We start from the raw sequence: 22,960 nt of genomic DNA, 5'->3' as shown, positions 1-22,960 counted from the left end.
GATTAAAATCTTATTTTCATAGTGGTCAAGACTAAAAATATTAAAAAATAAAAATAAAAAAATCTAAAAAAAAATAAATAAAAAGACTAAAAAATAAAATCCGAAGTCCAAAGCTGATTGATACTTAATTGCTTTCTTCAACGCTGATTATCGTATTTAAAATTAAGTGTCTAATTCATCCTTTTAATTAAGCTATTCTATTACTTGCACTTATTTATTGCAAATGGTAAATGGATTTGACCCTGCTTCACAATTATTACTAATTGTTTTTTGACTAGTACTTGCTTATTAATTGTTGGCTGATTATTGTTTATTTTTAAAATAATCTGGAACAGCAGTATATACATCTTTTCCATACTAATTATGGAAGGATATTATATTCATAATAAATATTTAACTTTAAGCTAACTATTTTGAAATAAAAGTCTTACCATACAATTTTTTCAAGAGCTCAACATTATTTTTTTCTAAATTTTCATTCCTTTTCATCTGCTCTTCTTTTTCTTCTTCCATCTGTTGTATCGTCAAAGCTTTCAGTCTTTTCTCTTCTTCCAAAGCTGTTGACAATGAACTTTTCTCTTCAAAAATCGCATCCTTTCCAACCTGTAATTCCTGTAAATCACCAGTTAGTGTTACCACCCTCTTTTCAACCTCTGAACGCAAGGAACGTTCTTTAAGAAGCTCCTCTTTACTATGAGTCAACTCACATTCAAGCCTCTCTCGAGTGTCGATAAGCTGCTTCCTCTCTTCAAGCTTTTCATACAAGCTTGACTGCAAGCTCCGCATCATATTCCGAACTTCATCGAATTCCGAGCGAGAAATATCGAGCTCTTCTGCTAATTTAGTCTTTTGTTCTAAAAGCGCTTTCGTGTTAACTGTTAGTTTCTCTACCTCCCTTTCCAGATCAGTACGAAGTTTATCTGTACTATGGAGGCAGTTGATGCTATCCATTAATTCACCCTCCAAATCATTTTTTCGGGCTTCTAAATTCTCCATGCATACCTTAAGTTCTGCCACCTCTACATGCAACCTCTCATTATTAGTAAGAAAAGTAGATGCCTCGGTTACTTTTTCTTTTAGTTCTTGTTCTAAACTTTCAATTTTTTTAGTCATCTCCAAGCTTTTCCCTCTTTCTTCAGACAATTGCTTATCAATTTCATTCTTGTCTTTCAGTAAGTCATCTTTAAACGATAACAAGGAAGAGGTATCTTTATCTTTTACTTTCAGGTCTTCTTCCAAAGAATCAATTCTCTTTAACAAATCTTGATTTTTTGTTTTCATTTCAGAAACTAAAGCAGAAACTTCAGATTTTTCAGCCTCAATTTGAGTGATGTTAGTCTGAAGCTGGCTACTATTAGTAACTATATCATGCATTTTTTCTTCCAAAACCTATAAAAAAGCGATAGAATAAGTTAGAAAGAAATCAGAAATGTCAATTATCTGTTTTCAGAGAATAATGCAGAAATATAGTGTTTTTCAAAATCGTTTTGAATGATTTTAGTTTAAAGCTGGCTAATATTAGTAACTACATCATGCATCTTTTCTTCCAAAGCCGATAAAAAGCGATAGAATAAGTTAGCAAAAACTTTGCAAAACTATAGAGCAGGCTAAAGACAAAGCCTCTTTCACATTGAAGCGTTGCGTCTGCACTGTGATTGGAGAAGCACAACGACAAAGCAACAACAATTCATTGGTTCATTCATTTATAACGTATTTCATGCATCATTCACAACACCAATATTGTCCTAGAACCTACTTATATGAATCTATGCTCTGCTCTTGTATACAAACACAGACCAGGGGCATTGGGGGTAAGGGAGCATATATTTATAATTAAATAAAAAAAAATATTTTTTCAGCAATTTTTTAATTCAGTTAATTCAATTTATTATTTAACTTAATTTATTCTTCAGTTTTCTTTCGTTTTAATTATTTTAATCTACTCATTTTTAATTTATATTTCTAATTTATTTTAAGAATTTATTATTTCATTATTTGATAACTTATTATCCGATAATAGTTTGTTTAGTTCCAAGGGGTGCTGCAATTATCTTCCTCTAACTCATTTTTAGTTTATATTTCTAATTTATTTTAAGAATTTATTATTTCATTATTTGATAACTTATAATTCGATAATAGTTTGTTTTGTTCTAAGGGGTGCTGCAATTATCTTCATCTATTTTTTGTTATCTTTTCATTTATTTATTTTAATCTACTCATTTTTAGTTTATATTTCTAATTTATTTTAAGAATTTACTATTTCATTATTTGATAACTTATTATTCGATAATAGTTTGTTTAGTTCCAAGGGGTGCTGCAATTATCTTCTTCTATTTTTTATTATCTTTTCATTTATTTATTTTAATCTACTCATTTTTAGTTTATATTTCTAATTTATTTTAAGAATTTATTATTTCATTATTTGATAACTTATTATTCGATAATAGTTTGTTTAGTTCCAAGGGGTGCTGCAATTATCTTCCTCTAGATCTCCTATTTGCTTAGTTCTTGAAAAATCCTTTCTTTTTTTGGTGTCTTCATCGAGAAAAAGCAAAATTACTCCCTCCCTCTAGATTTAGAGAGAAACCCTTTTCTGCATCTTCATTTTGAAAAGAAATTGAAAAAAATCTCCCTCCCTACATTTTCGTGAATTGGCACCCCCTGGCAAAGATACATTGATACATAAACATTTTTTTTACAAAAAAAAAGAGAAGGAAAAAAAAAGGATTCAAAAAGACAATTTTTCAAAAAAAAAAACAACCACGAGGGCAATTTGCTTTCAGCCACGAGGGCATTTTGCGGCCAGTCAATAATGGTCCCAAGCTTCGTCTTACCGTATATTATGTATGTATAGTCAGCGTGGTCTTAGAATCTACTTGCGAAGAGGATTTTTTCAATGAGTATTTCGCTAATGTCATATTTGCACGAACGCTTTAAGGTCCATTCACGATGAGATTTCGCTAGTACTGAGATTTAGCTACTGTTAATGGAGCCAATCAGATTTTTCATACAATTTTCTGATTGGCTCAATTTTAGCGCTAGTTAAATCTCGGTATCAGCAAGATCTCATTGTAAGTGGCCTTTAAAAAATAGAGCGTACGGAAAAAAGCCCAAATAAAGAGAATTACCTAAAAAGGCATAGTAACATCATTTACGCAAAATCCGATAGATGAAGACTCTTATAAAACAGACCAGAGGCGTCACAAGACTTGTTTAAAAACTTAAAGTCAGAACTAAACTTAAAACAAAAATGTAAAATATTTTTCATACAAAAATACGAATTGCCTCAAAATAGGCTTTAAAAAATCTTTTTCGCATGCTGACCAATGGTCTGCGTAGGACAGGTACCGATCACCTGATTTTCTGCCTTCGGTCAGGAGTGCATTGCGTAGTTCGGGGCAAATAATCCGACACTTCCTGTTTTTTTTTCCCAAGATTTCTCCAGGTCCCCCATTTAGAGCTGGGTCAACTCCCACGGAGCTTACAGAATCACAGCATCTACCCCCATTCTAAACCAAATAACCAGCAACACCAGGACTCAAACCCCCAACCTCAGGATTTCGAGTTTAGCTCGCTAACCATTCACCTAGGACGACTGAGCCGTACTAGAAAGTTAAAAGTTTTTCCTAAGACCTTAGTATCTAGACATAACAAAAAAAAAGTAAAAAAAGCACAAAATATTTTGGCATTGGCTTCTATTAGGCCATCATCAGTGGAAAAAAAAGGAAACATGGATAAAAACCAGAAAAAATACTATACTGGCTCAAACTAACAATGAAACAAACAAGGAAACACAAAGCGATGAATACATTCAGCCAGTGAACATATCAGAAAAAGCGGAGGAAATGTTGATTATTATTACAAAGATTATCCAAAGATCATCCTGGCTTTCCATATAAATATTTAATATTTTTCCCAAGTCACCAATGGGTGTTTTTTTTCCCAGTGATCATCGTATCGATTAGATATCAAAAAGGGCTTAATCTAACATAAATTTAATTTATTAGTGCCCTATCTATGACGTGCGCTACAGAGTAGGTACCAGAATAGTTAATTAGTTAGCGTTGGTGTTTCCACTAATACCCATTTTTATGGAGATAAATGAAATTTCAAATGCATCTCCTCCCCAAAAAGAACATACCAAAACACTTTTCGGTAGATGGATCCAGTACTAAGAGCGATCTACTTATTTTCTAGCAAAAAGCGATAACACCTTTTTGCCATTTAGAATGCTCTTAGGAGAACAAAATGTACCATTAAGAGGAGGATTGAGGGGACGGGAACCATGTCTTAATTATACCCCTCGTGTCTTTAGTTTCATTTGAAAACTTGTGTTTTTTCTTATCCATTAGGCTGCACAATTAATTAATAAGCGTCTGAGCGTCAATTAATTATAAGTGTCAATAAGCATCTGAGCTGCACATCGTGCAGCTCAGACGCTTGAACTCTGTTTTAACAATTTCAAATTACAGACAAAAATGGGGAAAGTAATGAAAGGTAATTAAAGGCGTCAATATGCAAAAAAAAAAAAAAAAAAAAAAAAAACAACAGAACGGTGGATACTCAAAATGTTTCAATACTACACATATTTGAACAATTTATTCGTAGAGAAATCGGAACCTGAAAGTGAGGAGGTGATTTTCAATCATTCCCACACCTTCCACCTCCACCTACACACAGAACAAAATAACGTAAAAACTTGCTAGCAAAAATGTTGGTTACGTAAATTAATAGCTATATAATGGCAAATAAATATGTTTTCCAAAAAATACCCCACCTCTCTACACAAAAATCGCGGAGGAAGCGGAAGGAGGTAAAAAAAGCACACAAAGCCGATTTTTCTGCAAAATTACTATATTATAATCTATTACAATACCTGTTATGTTCTGGCCTCGGTAACCTAACTAGACAAGACACTTATTGCCTGGTGCCCGATCTTTATTGTTTCAAGAACCCCATACCTGATCATATACCAATTAAAGCAAGGATAGAATTAAATTTAGAGAAAAAAAGGTGGAGACAAACGAAAAGGAAAGTAGGATAATGGGTAAGAGTAGGGCAGTAGAAAATAGGAAAGAAGAAGAGTATGTGTCTCCTAAGGTGTAAAAGTCATTTCAGTAGAAAATAATGGAAGAAAATGAGCAAGAAAGTTTGGAGAGAAGCCTGAGATAGGCGGAAGATGGGGAAATTGAAGGTTCTTTAGACGTATTGAGCCAAGTTGTATATTCAGTAGGGGAGAGGATTGCAAGTGGGGGAGAGAGATCTGAGGAGAGCTTTTTCCGACATCTTAAGGAATTATTAGATCGCCAGAGCCTGACGAAACTGAAAACATCAGGGCTATCTTTTCCTTGCTTGGAAGTAGGGAGCTGAATGGCCCAATTTTAAAGGTCAACTAAGTTAATTTACTTTACTCAACGTAATTTCGTTTTGAATATTTTTCAGCTCAAATATAAATTCAATAGTTTTTTTTTATTGCTCATTATTTATTATTATTTTTTGTAACTCATTTATTTCACTATTTAATATTTATTATTCTTATTTGTTTGTGTAACTCATTTTATTTTTTTATAAGATTTATTTTTTATCATGGCTCATTATTCAATAACTTAGTATCTAATTTATTTTTTATTCATTTAATTCAATTTATTATCAAACTTAATAATTATTTATTATTTATTTATTATAATAAATAAAATTTATTTATTTTAATCTACTTGTTTTGTTTTTTAACTTATTTACCCAATTTAATTTAACGATTTATTATTTCATTATTCAATAATTACCTATAGCATGATTGTTTCTTTATTTCCATCTTAGCTTCCACGACAAAGCGAAATTTTATCATACCTTTGCCCTCCGTAAGAAAAAAAAACAACAAAAACAATGCAGACATTAAGGATCATATTATTTGTACGCCACCTGTATTCATTTTAGCCTGTAAAAAATATATTGAGTGAGAAGGGAGACTTTAAAATACTTTATTTTCTTAATCAAACCTTGGGTAGACCAATTTTTTGGGAAGTTATGGGGGAGAATACATAAAATCTTGAGAATATATTGGATTCCTCCCCTCCAACTAAACACCAGGCAAAACACCCACTACAATTGGGGTAACGATTGGCTCTTGCGATTAGCCCCGCTAGTGAAAAAATAAAGTCTCTGGCAATATAAATATTTCCTCCGCCAGTTTTCCCTGGACCTACTACCTTTGCCCATAGCCCACTTACTTTTATTGTCTCTTCCATATTTTTCTTTTCCACTTCGAGTGTAGCTATATCAGATTTTCTCGACTCTAATTCACCCATTACTTCTTCAAGGGTCTTTGCTAAATTTTCCAATTCTGCTTTCTTCGCTTTCACCTCCTCTTTAAGATTTTCTTTTTCAGTCAGCTGAGCTTTCTGCAATGCACAATGCTTTTCAACATCCGCTTTCTGTCGCAGAAGGCTGATGTGCTCTTCACGCAGCTTTTGATAAACGTCTTTTAATTTGATAAATTTGTCTTCCAAGTTTTTGGCTTTTCCTTTAAAACGTAGTTACATTATAAACAAATGAAAATAAAACTAACAAAACATTCTAGAACACCAAATTCTATAAAAAAAGCACTATTAAACCATTTGATAAAACATTATACATGATAAGGTAGAAAAAGTCTAAAAAAAACAGAAAATTTTTGTCACGTTTCCAAACCAATTTGAAAAGAAAACACGGAACACCATTCAATTGCTTTTATAAATTCAAAGAAATATTTCTTTATATTAAAGTCCCTACATTGAAGACAATATACAATGAATTTAAAACATTTCATCTTTTTCTGTCAAGTTTGCCCCCGTATCTGAATGCTAATGATATGCAGGATATTAGACTTTTATATTTAATAAACATTTGTTGTATCTATCTCGATAGTAGTATAAAAAGTTTAAAATTATTTCAAAGTTTAGTCCGACAGATATAATGACTTCGTATAGATAGTTACGTTTGAATTTGGGCCCACTACCTCAGCCGTCTCCAGGATTCTTTTTCGGGGGGGGGGAGGGGTAAAAGAATGGAGAAGAAAGACTTTAACTCCCGTGGACTTTGTCCCAAACTTCCTCGTGAAGTTTAATATTAATTAACGAGCCACACAAATATTCTTTAGTTGTTTTTAGTCTAAACAGTCTCTTTACCTGCATTTTAATGGCCAATTTACGAGTCGGAGAGATTTTTCGGGGAGAGGGGTTCAAAGCTGGTGTCTTCCCCTGAATACAACTGTTTCAATTGCACCCCGTTATATGGTTGTTCTGATAAGTACTAGCACCGAGAACGCTGTTTAGTTTGATTGTTGTTTTTAAGATAAACAGTCTTCTTACCGGCATTTTAACGGACAATTTACGAGTTGAAGAAATTTTTCAGGGAAGAGGGACTCAAACCCGGTACCCCCTATCCATAACGCCGAGACCACTGTTTATATGTCTTTGTATTTCGTTGGTCTTTTTATAACCACAGGACAGTTGTTCTGTGTATTTGCCAGAGTTATATGTTTCAGTTGTTTTGTTTATTTTTTTCCATTGAGTATAATTTACTCCTCCTTCTTTATGGTGAAAGAGGATTCAAAATAATTTATTATTAATCACTCTAATGTACTGATTTTTAAAATAAAATAGTCACGTTATTTTGATAACGACTGATATCGCAAGAAACTGCTGTTGGTATTACAAAGCAGTATCTATAATTTACTTTTTTAGTCTCCAATGATCTTTTATAGTTCCCCCTTAAGGGGAGTTCCTTCAGCTTGCTCTCTTTCTGACACTTCTGCCGAAAAAGTTTTGTAAAAAAAAAGAATAACTGTTTTTTTCTATATTTTGTTTTATCAAGATTTTTTTTTAAGATTTGTAATAAAAAAAGAAAAATATTCTAAATATGTGTAAGAAATTGTTTAACTAATAGTAGAGTGCCTGATGACCTGACACTGACATCTTTGCTATGAAAAAAAGCGAAGAATTCAAGATAAAGCCTTCACCAAAGATTTGCACTTTATATGGTTATAATATTTTTTATATGCTTATGTATGTTTAATACGTTTTATATGTTTAAATGTATATAATGATTTTACACGCTTTTTAAATAAAAAATATTTCAGAAGGGCCCAATTTCTTAAATGAAATAGACTTAGGCTCCAAATTTGTCTCGCCTTCCAAGCTTAATCAAACCATTAGAAACGAAAATTAAATCAATCTTTCCAGCACCCCTCAAGAAATTTATACCGGCCAAAGGCGGAGGACTCTCCCATGAAATTGATCTAATCAGCAGCTTAAATGGCGTCAAAATTGTATAACTTTTGCTAAATTTCTATACAATTAAATAGAAATTTCTATCTATTTCTATTATTTTATTATATTTTATCTATTTCTATATTTTATCTATATTTTATCTATTTCTATTATTTTATTATATTTTATCTATTTCTATATTTTATCTATTTCTATTATTTTATTAAGTCAACCAATAGGAGCAGACATTAATGCTTTATCTTTAATGATAAAAAACTGTGTGTTGAAACCGGGTAATTATTAATTTTTTTTTTTTTGTAAGAGAAAATTCAACTAATTTATGCTATCGGAGAGAAATAAAAAACGAGAAAGGAAGAAACATAACATTTAATTCTCACTTTGTTTTTACAAATATAGTAATAACTGCCATTGAAATTGCGTCACAACCCCCCCCCCCAAAAAAAAATGGTGCTAGATATAGGCATAGGCTATATCCAAAGTTAGTGTTTTTATGACCTTTCTGAGCATTGAATGGGGAACCAAATGATATATTTATTTTTTTCGTACTTTATTTCATCCAATACCGTGAATTATAAAGTTCTTTCACATTTTTAATTTCTTGCATTTGTACATTTTTCTTAAGTTCTTCAAATTTGTATGGTTCCTTTTTATAACTGGCTTTATTTTACAATTCGAACCAACTTTTGTTGAGAAATAAGGACCAACGTACAAATCCACAACACCTGCAACCATTTGCATATAGCATATGGCTATGTCTGACCCTATTAAGGGAGGGGGGGGGGAAGCTGGAGCACAATTACGACCGTAGTGATTATTACATTTGGAAAGAAAATTTGATGCGGAATCAAATGGTATAATTTTTTTTCTATATGATTTTTGTCCTGTATCATAAATTAACCAAAAAGTCAACATAATGTGCATAATCATAGTCTTTCCAAATCATAGTCTTATCTGATTTTATTTTGTTATGAGTGATTTATCGTTGTTAGTAATTAATTTTTGTTACTTTTAGATTTGTTGTTTTTTATTTTTTATTTTTTTGTGCTGCGCCACTATTTAGGCGCAGTACAATATGCATGTACTCGCTGTACAATACGTAAGCTGCGCCTACGTATTATACAGCGAGTTACAAAAAAAAAAATACTAATTAATAATCATCTGAAAGGAAGAGGTATCTTGGTCGTCAGTAACTTTTACCTTTTGATTTGACGGTGAAACTTTTGTGAAGTGAAAAGCCTGAGGTTTTTGTTGGAGCACTCACCCTTAACAACACGCACTTTTATAAACTTTTATAAAATTAAAAAAAGGAAGACTTTTATAAAACTGAATAAATTTTCTGAGCACTAGTTGAGGTATCTCTAAGGAGTCACAAAAACATAATAATCTGGCATAAGGTTGTTAACAATATAAGTCATTACTAAAACTTATTTAATTAAATTCTGTTTCATAAATTGTATTTATCAAAGGAAATTAAATAATGACTAGATTGGACATTGCGTCACAAAGCAAAAAGAAAGTTTGAAAGTGTTGGTCAATCCTAAGAATTCTACCTTCTGCGTTTTGTATCCTTTGAATTGTTTCAGCTTCAGCGATCTTAGTGCCATCTTCAAGCTGTCGTATCATATCCACCTTTGCCTCTCTTTCTCTATTAAGCTCACGATCACGATCAGATACTACGCTTTCTAGTTCATGGATTCTTTCAAGGTATTCTTCGAGGTATCGACGATAGTCAGATTTGACCCTCTGCAGTTCCTCAGTCAACTGTTCTATCTGGTATAAGAGTTGCTCAATATACCGATCGCTGAAAAATATAATAATTATAAAAACTGATACTATATTAGCATAAAAACTAAAACCTACACTAAAATTTATTCATAGAAAATACTGAAAGATGTATAAGAGCACGTCAAAATGTGGTATTGCATAGGAAACTAGAATGGAAAATCTGGCTCGACCAATGGATACAAGCCTGGTTGGAGATTGGTAGGATTTACCCTTCTTAGACGTTCACCGAACCAATCAGGATTTATCTTGATTGGTTTCACCTTAAAGTTTTCTAAATTTACGGTCCAGTTTTCCAGATAGTCACAACAGTTATAGCACTATATCGATATATTTCATGCACGTCACTAATTTTTCTAGCTAACACAACCACCATCTAGATTACATGCTCGCACGTCAAACAGCTGAGCTCTGTGACCTCATAAAAATAGTCTACAAGTCAAAAAGAGGTAGAAGTACGAGCCAGATTGCAACCAGAAGTACGAGTCAGAGTGCAAGTAGAAGATGCGATACACGTCATAGCTGGTAGTATAATTAGTCAAAATTATGAAAATAATTAGTCAAATTGAATTTGAAATTCAACCTGATACAAACTAATTCTCGCGAAAGTCTGCTAAAAACTCTGAAATGGATTCCAATATACCTATCTACAGCTTGAGGAAAGATTACCACCTTTGATTGTACCATCTTACTGGCCAAGCTAATTCAAAAGAGGAGGTCATACCAGGTAGGGAAACTAAAAAACGTGACTGAAACTGCTGACTAGAAGCTACTTTTGTCTGGAACACTCTTTTCTGAATCCTCATGTTAGCTAACCTAAACTACGTTTCAATAGCATATTTATTAATCTATTTCTCCTTAAATTACAATCTTCTATATGCCTAGAGATCTCCTTTACTGCGCTGATTTAACACCCAAATAAATAAAATCCCTCTTTAGCACCCTTTTAAAACTATTCCTAAAAAATTCCTCTTAAAACACCATCGGAATTGGAGAAACAACCAATTATATTTTTTCGCTTGATTTTTTTCCCCTTCCTTTTTTAATGCCCCTCTTGATTATTCCTGATTAAACTTAATTTAAAAATTAGATTTGATTTTTTTTTGTTATACTGAGTTTTATTTGTTTTTATGTTCTTAACATGTTATCACCAATCCCAGTTTAAATAGTGACTAATGAATGGATTTTCATTCTGAAAATTTAAATTTTGACATTTTTTATCAATCTTTTAGTTTTCATTATTTTCTATACTTCTGTATTTGTCTTGTTTTTAATTCAGCCCTTCCGCGCTCATGATGGTAATTTTTTAAAATAAATATCTTATCTCACCAGCATGAAGATTAAAGTTTGTTTTCACAAAGCAGCTGACAGGTTCATTCTCTTATATGTTGTCAAATATGTGTTGCCTCTTATATGTTGGCCATTGCAGGCGTCTCACCTCCAAGATATTGAAGTTTATGTCCACCGCTGTCAACGAAAAATCGTTAGAGTAAGGTACTCTGACAGAATCTCAGATAATGATGGATGCCGCCACTGCTGCAATTCTGAGATCTTCAAACAGAGCAGTTGGTTGGGCTATGTCCTGAGAAGACCCAATGACAGCATCATCAAGCAAGTACTTCTAGCTGTTCCTGCGCCAGATTAGCGAGGGCAACCTAACAGGTGCTCTGACAGAACCTCAGATAATGATGGATGCCGCCACTGCTGCAATTCTGAGATCTTCAAACAGAGCAGTTGGTTGGGCTATGTCCTGAGAAGACCCAATGGCAGCATCATCAAGCAAGTACTTCTAGCTGTTCCTGTGCCAGATTAGCGAGGTCAACCTGACAGGTACTCTGACAGAACCTCAGATAATGATGGATGCCGCCACTGCTACAATTCTGAGATATTCAAACAGAGCAGTTGGCTGGATCATGTCCTGAGAAGACCTAGTGGCAGCATCATGAAGTAAGCATTTCTAGCTGTTCCTGTGCCATATTGGCGAAAGAAACCAGACGATGAACTGACGAAACTATGTCGAGCCTAACGACACATTTCAAAAATCTGACAGAGGAGGGAATATCTCCTGATTCCGGTTTACCTAAAAGCTCGCATATGATCACGATATACATAAGTTAATCACAAGAATTTTTTTGGATTCCGGTGAAGCCTTCGCGTCTGGTCTCATAATAAGTTTAGGTCAGAATGGACTAAAATAGATCTTCAAGGTGTTTCAAGTATTTATACTCCTCATACATTTTGAAAATTATTCTGGATATTTTGCTTTACTGAGACGGATGTTACCCTTTAGGCTGTACTGAAAAGAACGTTGAGAGCCAATCCCAAAGAGTCTAAACATTAGTATTTACAGCAAACCACCTAGAAATAAGTCTGAAGTACCCCTTGAGTAATTGAAATTACTGTTGATAATTCAGCACAGAAAGGAAAAAATCACAGTTTCAAAAGGAAATTGCTTACTTGCTTGTATTTGGTTCAGAACAACAAACTGATCTCTCCCTGGCGCTTGGAGATGGTATACAACCAAATTCTATTGATTATACACCTAGGTCACGGGGAGTGTCAGGTTTTCAGGCCGTGAGGAATCAACTCCCCTACCAGCAAAAGACGTCAATTGGTTCTAAGTGGGTTTCAATGGGCGGAGATTTGGTCTAGACACCATTGTGTCTTCCCATACAGAAAGGGTATCATATCAGAGTGCGTTTGAGACAAGGGGATCTCCTGATATTCGGAAGGGACGATTAAACTAAAAGAGAAATGACGATAGATGATAGTACAGAGGCCATATTTATGTCCGCCTTTTATAGTTTCATTTACCACTTCATTCAGGGCAGTTAGATCCAAGAATATTAACCATGATTTTGCAAACAAAATAATCAACAGCTTATATTTCAATGGTTTTTACTCGCTATTTTTCGCATCTACAAAGAAGAAGGACACAGCGTACTAAATATTAATAAATCTGGATTTGCATTCGGACGCGGATTTCTCTTCTCTTCCAGAGCGGTCTGAGCGAAGACAGGGGATTAAAATGAAGAGACTTCCAATGCTAATTCAGTGAAAAATTAGTAATAACACAGGCACAAATATAAGTTAAATAACATGTAAGTATTATAGGCTCTTAGCCGTAATAACTATAATTACACATCAAGTAATTATACTCTCTCATTTGAGTATGTTGTGCAGCTCAAACATTCTAAAATAACGTTTAATATAACTCTTCAGATATATACATATCTGAATTGCTACATACAGACTAGACATGGAGAAAAAACACCAGCTTCTCATAAGATGCAAAGATTTTGCAAAAATGTTTAACATACACAGTCAGCAGACATCACAATCTTTAATGAGAAGCGTTTGGGGAAAAGAAGACGTCATGGACAGGGGGCTAGTTGCCCTCCATCACTTTTGACTCTTAAAAAGGAGCTAGAACTTTCTATCCCCAATTAAATGAGCCTCCTCTTAAGTATATACGACCACCCCTTCCATAAAAACCTTGTATCCCGGGTTATAGCTTACAACCATTGCCCCTAAGTTCTGGGAGGTTACTTCAACAACAATGGCCTTAAAACATGATCTGTAGACTATTATTAGCAAATTGGCACACGCATTTTGCCCAGACACATCTCTGTTTGGGCCAAAGGCATCTGTGATGGTTAACTGTCGTATAACCATCACATATGGAGTAAAACAAAATCAGTTTTTCAGTAGAAGTGAAGAGCTAATGTGACGTATATTCTATTTTTCATGCATTACATCATGCATGGAAAAACTTACACAATTTATGTTTCACATCTACAAAGAAGAAGGGGGACACAGCAGACTAAATATTCATAAATCTGGATTTAATTCGGACGTGGATTTCTCTTCTCTTCCAGAGCAGTCCGAGCGAAGAGAGAGGAATAGAATGGAGAGAATTCCAATACTAATTCAGTGCAAAATTAGTAACAGCACAGGTATAAATATGAGTTAAATAACAGGTAAATCCATGAACTTATCACTTCAAAGACTAATAGAAGTTTGTGGATCATCGGTAGAAAACTTTACGCAAAATCCGTAAGTATTTGTTAGGGTTAATTAAAATCAAGAATATTTCTTGATGTGATATCTTTTTAATAGATATTTAATTTTTAATTATTTTAATTCGTTTAATTAATTATACGTGTTCTAAAACAATTTTTTAACTATTTTTTATAAACTATTTAATAGAAATTGAAATAATAATAAGTATTTAATAAATATATTACACATTTTCTTGGTCTGTACCATTCGGAAAAAGCTTGAAAATACGACTTTAAGAGGCCCCTTAACTAAATTTGATCAGCACTGCCACGATCAAGGTGTGCACGAGACGACCACAGTTAGCTTACCGTTAGTTAGCTTACCGTTAGGTTAGCTTACCGTTCTGCAAGAAGTTCGGGCGATTCGGCTCCATTTCTCTGTGGACTTCTCTCGACATCGAAAGACGCTTCACTAACTGAAGAATCAAAATCAACTAAAACTGATTCTTGGGGAGGATCAGGAACAACGACCACTGGCGTCACATGTCTTGAAAGTTCACTCGCCACCAAAAAATTAGGAGGTTTCTATAAATACAAAAGAGCATTAGCCAGGATATCCATCCCAAGTGATTTATCACTATTTCTAATGATTTTTTATATTACCTAAACAAAAAAAATCACCACATTTGTACACAAATCACTGGATCATTGAAGACGATTACTAAATAAACCAGAAAATCACTAAAATCTAGTGATTTCTTTTATTACCCATTAGCAACCCTGGCATTAGTCAAATATTCACAATACTTACACTATAGACTTCAAAGAGCAACCACTAGGGTTGTGACTCACTTACAGTGAGAAACAAGCAAACTTCAGGAACATAATGAAGCTTGAGAAATAGGCTATTGTAACCTCCGGAGAGAGTCTCCTATTGAATCTCATATTGAGAAATAGGCTATTGAACTCAGAACCTCCGGGTTTGGTATTGACAATATAATATAATCTTGTTCCTAAATAGTAAAAGCAGCCTGGGTTTAACATATATATATACATATATATATATATATATATATATATATATATATATATATATATATATATATATATATATATATATATATATATATATATATATATATATATATATATATATATATATATATATATATATATATATATATATATATATATATATATATATATATATATATATATACTTGATGTATCTTTGATGTATCTTTTTTTCTGTGACAAAAATAAACCTTCAAATATCGAGCATTCATAATATTTTTGATTCAGCATTCAGATATATCTTATAAGGAAGTATTGTCGTAAGCATAAAACTTCTTTATACACATCGCTTATACGGCAAAAGTTTACTTTTAATGTAACTAAAAATTAATCATAAGCTTTTCTACTCACTTTCTGGGGCTGACAAGCTTTTCCAGAGTTATAAGGATCAAAAAATTAGTTGCTTAGTACTTATTACACTACTTACTTATTACAATTACATTGCTTATTACATTATTACATTTTTTACTTATTGCATTGTCACTTATTACATTTTTACAACTGCTTATTACATAACTTATTATTTACTAATACATGGATAATTACATTGGCTTAATACTTATTCTTCAGCGCATTGTTTTACAATGCCTGCTAATTAAGACTAATTAATTAGTAACGAACTACAGAAACACAGCTTTTCTCTCGCTCCGTGTACTTCTTCTTCCCCACCCCAAATCCAGTCAAGATCTATTTCTAAGGCGTTTCCAGTTAATATTTATCTGTCAGTTTCAAGACGCAATTGAAAAGATAATAATTTAAAGCGAGTTACTTTCTTTTTACAGGAAAGTGATAAACCAAAAAAAAATTTTGTACGAAAGTAATAATAAATGTTCGAATATTTCGGCTTCATATACGGATGTCTTTATCAATGGGAGATCTGATATCCTATCAGATATATTCATATCAGAAGATAATTCGGACGTACAATGAATACAAATATACAGACATTTTGACTTTATTGCTTCTATATATGGCTATATTATATGGCTTTATTGTTTGTGCTTTGATGCTTTACCGCACTTGATATTGTATAAATGTGACTTTTCGTTCTTATTTTTGTTTTTTGCATAGCTTTCGTTATGCTTTCCTTTATATGTTTTGTTTAGGCTATTTGTTTTATTTATTTTTAAGTTGACAAAGGCTTACAGATACGAAGTCGAAATATTACGATTTTTATAATTATTTTTGCATTGAAATTAGTTTTATTTTTGACTGTCCCATCAAAAAATTTACTCATTTTTAACATGTTCTTGTTTTAATTGTATATGGAAAGGCAGTGTGGTCTAAAAAACTATCTACAGCTTCATGATGGCTATTTACCTGATCGCGCATGAGCCAAATCATAATGATCGCCATGAAAATTTCTAGATGAATCATTTCAAATAATCCCTGTGAAAAGTTGCTTTCCCATAGGACAAGATTTAAGATTTCTCCTTTTTCTGCTTTAGGTTAATTTTGTTGGAATGGTAACTTTGTGTTATCCGGTATCTTATTCAGCTAGAAAATCTTTACGTTCAACGGGCGTTATTTTCAAAACAGATGGCGTTTTGAGCGATTATTGAATTACTAAATAAACCAGCATTGAAGCAGAAACATTTTAAAACAGTGACGACACATGTAGGCCCCAAAATTTTTTTTTTTTGTTGAAAATTGGTATTTTCATCTTTTATATTTAATTTATTTTATTTCCTTATTTATTTTGCAGAAATATTTTATGTGCATTTCATCCTCAATCTCAAGTATATCTTTGCACAAAAGTCCAGTTATGTAAAGATTATTAATATAACTTTGAAAATATTTTTAAATGACAATACAATCACTCAAAATGCCATAGAACTTTAAAAAAAATCTCTTTTGAAGGTTAAGAACAGTTCATTAAAATGTTAGTTCATAGAGTATATCTGAATTCTGAAAGTTCTAACGGGTTTCTGCCTAAAATCTTGTTCTTGATTTCTTTTTAGTATATCGGTCCTTCATTTTCTTTTTTTTTTTGAAGACTGACAATTAATTCATGCGATGGTGTCAACACGCTTTTTTATCCGTCACAATTCAAATCGACGACTTTTCAGGAGAGCAAAAAATTCTTGAAGACATATTGAGGCATTGAAGTATTGATACTGAAGTTCTTAGATACTACATTATTCCGTTAATACATTATTACGTTATAGGTTAATATTATTTATTCTCATAACCCCCCTCCTCGCAAACTTAACTAATTTTTATTTTCTTATATGTGCTTCAAATACGACTTTGTTTCTAAATATTTTTATAAAGGCGATCCAAAGGCAAGAGTTGATCCAAAGGCAAAATGTTATTTCGTCTTGCGATATTCAGTTTTTTCATAAAGAGCCGAGAGTCGATCCAAAGGCAAAACGTTATTCCATCTTGTGGCATTCAGTTCTTTTCTAAAGAGTCGAGAGTCAATCCAAAGGCAAAACGTTATTTCACCTTGCGGTATTCAGTTCTTTCCCAACGAGTCAAGAGTCGATCCAAAGGCAAAACGTTATTTCATCTTGCGGTATTCAGTTTTTCCCTAAAGAGTCGAGAGTCGATCCAAAGGCAATAGTTGATTCAAAGGCTAAACGTTATTTCATCTCACGGTATTCAGTTCTTTCCTAAAGAGTCGAGAGTTGATCCAAAGGCAAAACGTCATTTCATCTTGCGGTATTCAGTCCTTTCGTAAAGAGTCGAGAGTCGATCCAAAGGCAAAACGTTATTATATCTTGTTGTATTCCGTTCTTTCCCAAAGAGTCGAGAGTCGATCCAAAGACAAGAGTTGATCAAAAGGCAAAAGTTATTTCATCTTGCGGTATTTCTTTCCTAAAGAGTCGAAAGTTGATCCAAAGGCAAGAGTTGATCCAAAGGCAAAACATTATTTCATCTTGCGGTATTCAGTTCTTTACTAAAGAGTCGAAAGTCGATCCAAAGGCAAAACGTTATTTCACTTTGCGGTATTCAGTTCTTTCCTAAAGAGTCAAGAGTCGATCCAAAGGCAAAACGTTGTTTCATCTTGCGGTGTTCAGTTCTTTCCTAAAGAGTCGAGGGTCGATTCAAAGGCAAGAGTTGATCCAAAGGGAAAACATTATTTCATCCTGTGGTATTTAGTTCTTCCCTAAAGAGTCGAGAGTCGATCCAAAGGCAAGAGTTGATCCAAAGGGAAAACGTTATTTCATCTTGCGGTATTCAGTTCTTTCCTAAAGAGTCAAGAGTCGATCCAAAGGCAAAACGTTGTTTCATCTTGCGGTGTTCAGTTCTTTCCTAAAGAGTCGAGGGTCGATTCAAAGGCAAGAGTTGATCCAAAGGGAAAACATTATTTCATCCTGTGGTATTTAGTTCTTCCCTAAAGAGTCGAGAGTCGATCCAAAGGCAAGAGTTGATCCAAAGGGAAAACATTATTTCATCCTGTGGTATTTAGTTCTTCCCTAAAGAGTCGAGAGTCGATCCAAAGGCAAGAGTTGATCCAAAGGGAAAACGTTATTTCATCTTGCGGTATTCAGTTCTTCCCTAAAGAGTCGAGGGTCGATCCAAAGGCAAGAGTTGGTCCAAAGGGAAAACGTTATTTCATCTTGCGGTATTCAGTTCTTTCCTAAAGAGTCGAGGGTCGATCCAAAGGCAAGAGTTGATCCAAAGGCTAAACGTTATTTCATCGCGCGGTGTTCAGTTCTTTCCTAAAGAGTCGAGAGTTGATCCAAAGGCAAAACGTCATTTCATCTTGCGGTATTCAGTTCTTTCCCAAAGAGTCAAGAGTCAATCCAAAGGGAAGAGTTGATCCAAAGGGAAAACGTTATTTCATCTTGCGGTATTCGGTTCTTTCCAAAGAGTCGTGAGTCGATCCAATGGCATGAGTCTATCAAGCTCATTGGTGGCTTAATCTCTCCCAAAATTCAAATGTAGAGAAAACCAGGGTGGCCTCTGAAAGACCTATGTGAGAATATAAGGCACAACTATTGAGAATTTCCACCATTACTTGATCAATTTTATGAACCATAGCTCAAAGAAAGTCTGAGCGTCTAAAATCTGAATCACACTAAACACAGGGTGAGTCAAGGGGTTAAGAGATAATGATAAAAGCAAAGAATATAGAAGCATATTAAGCAAATTTTTGCAACGATTAGCAACAATTACAGAAACAATTTATCCCCAACCAGCCTCACATAGCAAAAAAAAGCTTACCTCAGGCAAAGTTGGAACTTGTACAAGATTTTTGAAATATTGCAAGTTGCTCGAGTTAACATAGAATTTCTTTAATTTTCCAAATTGTGAATTAAATCTTTCTCGATGTCCAGCTAATGTATCCAAAGGTAAAGCTAAAATTGAAAGCACTTTTTAATAGTGAATCAGAAAGTAGTCAATTTGAATTTTATAGTGATTTTTTAATAGTGAATTTTTAATAGCGGTTTTTTTTAATAGTGAAAATTGAAAACAATTTTTATATAGTGAATGTTTCCAATAGTGAAAATTGAAAGCACTTTTTTTAATAGTGAATTTGAAAGTAGCGAATTTGAATTTAATAGTTATTTTTTAATAGTATTTTTTTTAATGGTAAAAATTGATAGAACTTTTTTCAAAAGTGAATTTGAAAGTAGTGAATTTGAATTTATTAGCGACTTATAATAGTAATTTTTTATAGTAAAAATCGAAAGCACTTTTTTAATAATGAGTTTGAAAGTAGTGAATTTAAATTGAATAGGGATTTTTTTACAGTGAACTTTTTTAATAGTGAAATTTGAAAGTACTTTTATTAATAGTGAATTTGAAAGTAGTGATTTTAAATTTAATAGTAATTTTTTTAATCGTAAAAATTGGAAGCGCTTTTTCAATAGTGAATTTGAGTTCAATAGTGATTTTTTTAACAGACAAAATTAAAAGCATTTTTAAATAGTGAATTTGAAAGTAGTGAATTTGAATTTAATGGTGATCTTTCACTCACTTTTTTTAAAAGAATAGTTGTAGCCATCACCTTTAGAGAAATGTGCTCTTAAATAAAAAAAAGCTCCATTAGCTTTTGAACATATTACAAAAATTGCATTGGATAAATAACGAAATTTGATTATCTTGGAACAGGAATTTTAGCTGGTTTTTCGGGTGAGGGTGGGGGTAATAAAGCAAAAATTATTTGATAACTTGAACAAGATGTACCCGGAGATTCAAGAAAATTTGGGACTTTGGTTAAAGAGCCCTGGCTTCAAACCCCTACACACCGTGGATTTGTCAGTTTAACGTACACGTACTGATATTTATTCCATGAAGTCTAAATGATTTTTTACTTATTAGAGTCAAAAATGTAAAAACATATTTTATGTATTTTGTTTTTCGTGAAGTGAAAATTATGTTCTGGTCTTGAGAAGGCATGGGGGCTGTCAACCCCACTCATGTTAATCTTTGCTCGTTTTGAGTTTGACTTGCTTATTTATTGCAATTTTTGTTTGTTTGGGTTTCATCTATTTATCGATGGTGATTTATGGTAGTTTTATGCTTGAAAGATTATTTGACTTTATTTCTGCTAGCATTAAAGTGAAACTTTCAGAAAATGTCGAGGGAGAACAAAATCAAAGCACACAATATGCAGGATGGTAGTCAAAAAGGCGCAAGAGAAATATCTAACTTTTAAGGCATGTTAAGAGGGCTGTCGAAGTGATCGGGGGGCAACCTTTCCACTCCCCTTACCCTTTAAGATGCTCCCCTAGACACTAATAGAAATTGAAAAAATATTTTTGTTAAAAGGACAACCGTTTATGTCTTCGGGGATGCCATGCCCCCTCCCTCACAGCCCTCTTTTTCACATACAGGATTTATCACTAGGGAATGGGGGAATGCTTAATTCCGGGTGTGTCCGAGAAGGCTAAGTGTATTGACGCAAAATTTCGAGAATGTTGAGGGGTATACTGAGTTAAATCAAACGAAACTATATGCATTCAAGTGATCAAAAGGCGTATCTGCAATATCTTGAAAACGTGTGAGGGCATTAACTGGAAACGTTCAGGGCTGCCGCTATAACAACTGCTACTGTGACTGCAATTGCAAGTACTTGCGACTATTACTGTGACTTGTGACGACTGTGACTTCAACTGCTTGAGACTGAAACTACTTTTATTTGGAAATACTTTCAGGAAGATCAAAACACAAAATTTCAGACTACTTCGGGAAATTTTGAGATGGATATTGAACAAAATCAAAACATAACACGTGTATTCTGGCTGTCAAAAGGGCATATGCGTAATATCTCGGGGATGGCTTAGGCTATGAAGCTGAAACTATCAGGGCATGTGCAGGAGAATACCCGAAAGTGATCAGAAAGCAGCCAACTTCACCTCCACTTACCCTTTTAGATATTCCCTCCCCAATACTGATGAAAATTTCCCACGGGGAAAGTATTGCAAATTATGCAAATTACCCTTTATTTATATGCAGGATTTATCATTGCAAAAAGGGGAATGTTTGATAGTGGGTGTGCCCAAAATAGCTATGGGAGTTAAGGTAAAATTTCAAAGAATGATGAGGGCGGACACTCAACTAAATAAAAAGACATTATGTAAACTCTGAAGTGGCATTCTGCAATATCTTAGGAACGGCCAAGGGTAAAAGCATGAAAATTTCAGGGCCATTGCTACTACTACTGCGGCTGCAAATACGACTGGCAGTGACTGCGACTATGACTACTTGCGACTCCGACTATATCTACTTCTAACTATTTTCAGGAAATGTTGAATAAAATGAAAAAAAACTACATGCATGCTGATTGTCAAAAGGGTGCACCAGCAATATCCCAGGAATGGCTGAGGGTATTAAGTTAAAATTTTCAAGGGATGGTTAGAAGTGCTTGGAGGGCCACGGGCCTCCTTACCCTTTTAGATATTCCCTCCCCAATACTGATGAAAATTTCCCACGGGGAAAGTATTGCAAATTATGCAAATTACCCTTTATTTATATGCAGGATTTATCATTGCAAAAAGGGGAATGTTTGATAGTGGGTGTGCCCAAAATAGCTATGGGAGTTAAGGTAAAATTTCAAAGAATGATGAGGGCGGACACTCAACTAAATAAAAAGACATTATGTAAACTCTGAAGTGGCATTCTGCAATATCTTAGGAACGGCCAAGGGTAAAAGCATGAAAATTTCAGGGCCATTGCTACTACTACTGCGGCTGCAAATACGACTGGCAGTGACTGCGACTATGACTACTTGCGACTCCGACTATATCTACTTCTAACTATTTTCAGGAAATGTTGAATAAAATGAAAAAAAAAAACTACATGCATGCTGATTGTCAAAAGGGTGCACCAGCAATATCCCAGGAATGGCTGAGGGTATTAAGTTAAAATTTTCAAGGGATGGTTAGAAGTGCTTGGAGGGCCACGGGCCTCCTTATCCCTTTTAGATATTCCCCTCAATGCTGATCAAGACTACGAAATAGACACTTTGCTCAAAAGGTCTCACGACTATGCCGTTGGGGATGCCGTGCCCCCCACAGCCCCGGGGAAACAATTGTAATTACGCTATTTGCCCATTGTTTACATACAGAATTAATCATTGTCAAAGAACGGGAATGTTTCATCCTGGGCGTGTCAAAAAAGGTTAAGGGCATTAAGATGAAACTTCAGGGAATATCGATTGGGATGTTAAAACTAAATCAAAAGACAGTATGTGTATCCAGGTTATTAAAAGGGCATATTTGCAATATCTTAGGAGTGGCTAAGGTTAACTTAAAACTTTCAGGACTCCTATTGCTACTGATACTGTGACTGCAACAGCGACTTTGACTACTTGCGACCGGAACTGCAACTACTTACAGCGGCTAATGTGACTACTCGTAACTACAACTACTTCCAACTGCA

At 33.8% G+C, this 22,960-nt stretch overlaps 1 protein-coding gene across 4 annotated transcripts in view; it reads right to left on the bottom strand.

Moving 5' to 3' along the window:
- The window catches only part of LOC136033602 (huntingtin-interacting protein 1-like), a 166,042-nt gene that overhangs the window by 82,133 nt on the left and 60,949 nt on the right, over positions 1-22,960 (bottom strand). For 3 of the 4 annotated variants that reach the window (XM_065714382.1, XM_065714383.1, XM_065714384.1), the window contains 5 exons: positions 19,298-19,431; positions 14,451-14,635; positions 9,818-10,068; positions 6,228-6,520; positions 432-1,389 (listed from right to left, as the gene is read on the bottom strand). In XM_065714382.1, the coding sequence (XP_065570454.1) occupies positions 432-1,389; positions 6,228-6,520; positions 9,818-10,068; positions 14,451-14,635; positions 19,298-19,431 (1,821 nt within the window). The remainder of the gene's footprint in view (positions 1-431; positions 1,390-6,227; positions 6,521-9,817; positions 10,069-14,450; positions 14,636-19,297; positions 19,432-22,960) is intronic. The other variant, XM_065714385.1, reaches the window with a different exon arrangement.

Source organism: Artemia franciscana, chromosome 12 (assembly GCF_032884065.1).
Source record: "Artemia franciscana chromosome 12, ASM3288406v1, whole genome shotgun sequence".
Lineage (NCBI taxonomy): Eukaryota > Metazoa > Arthropoda > Branchiopoda > Anostraca > Artemiidae > Artemia > Artemia franciscana.
This window is presented reverse-complemented; position numbering and strand designations above follow the sequence as displayed.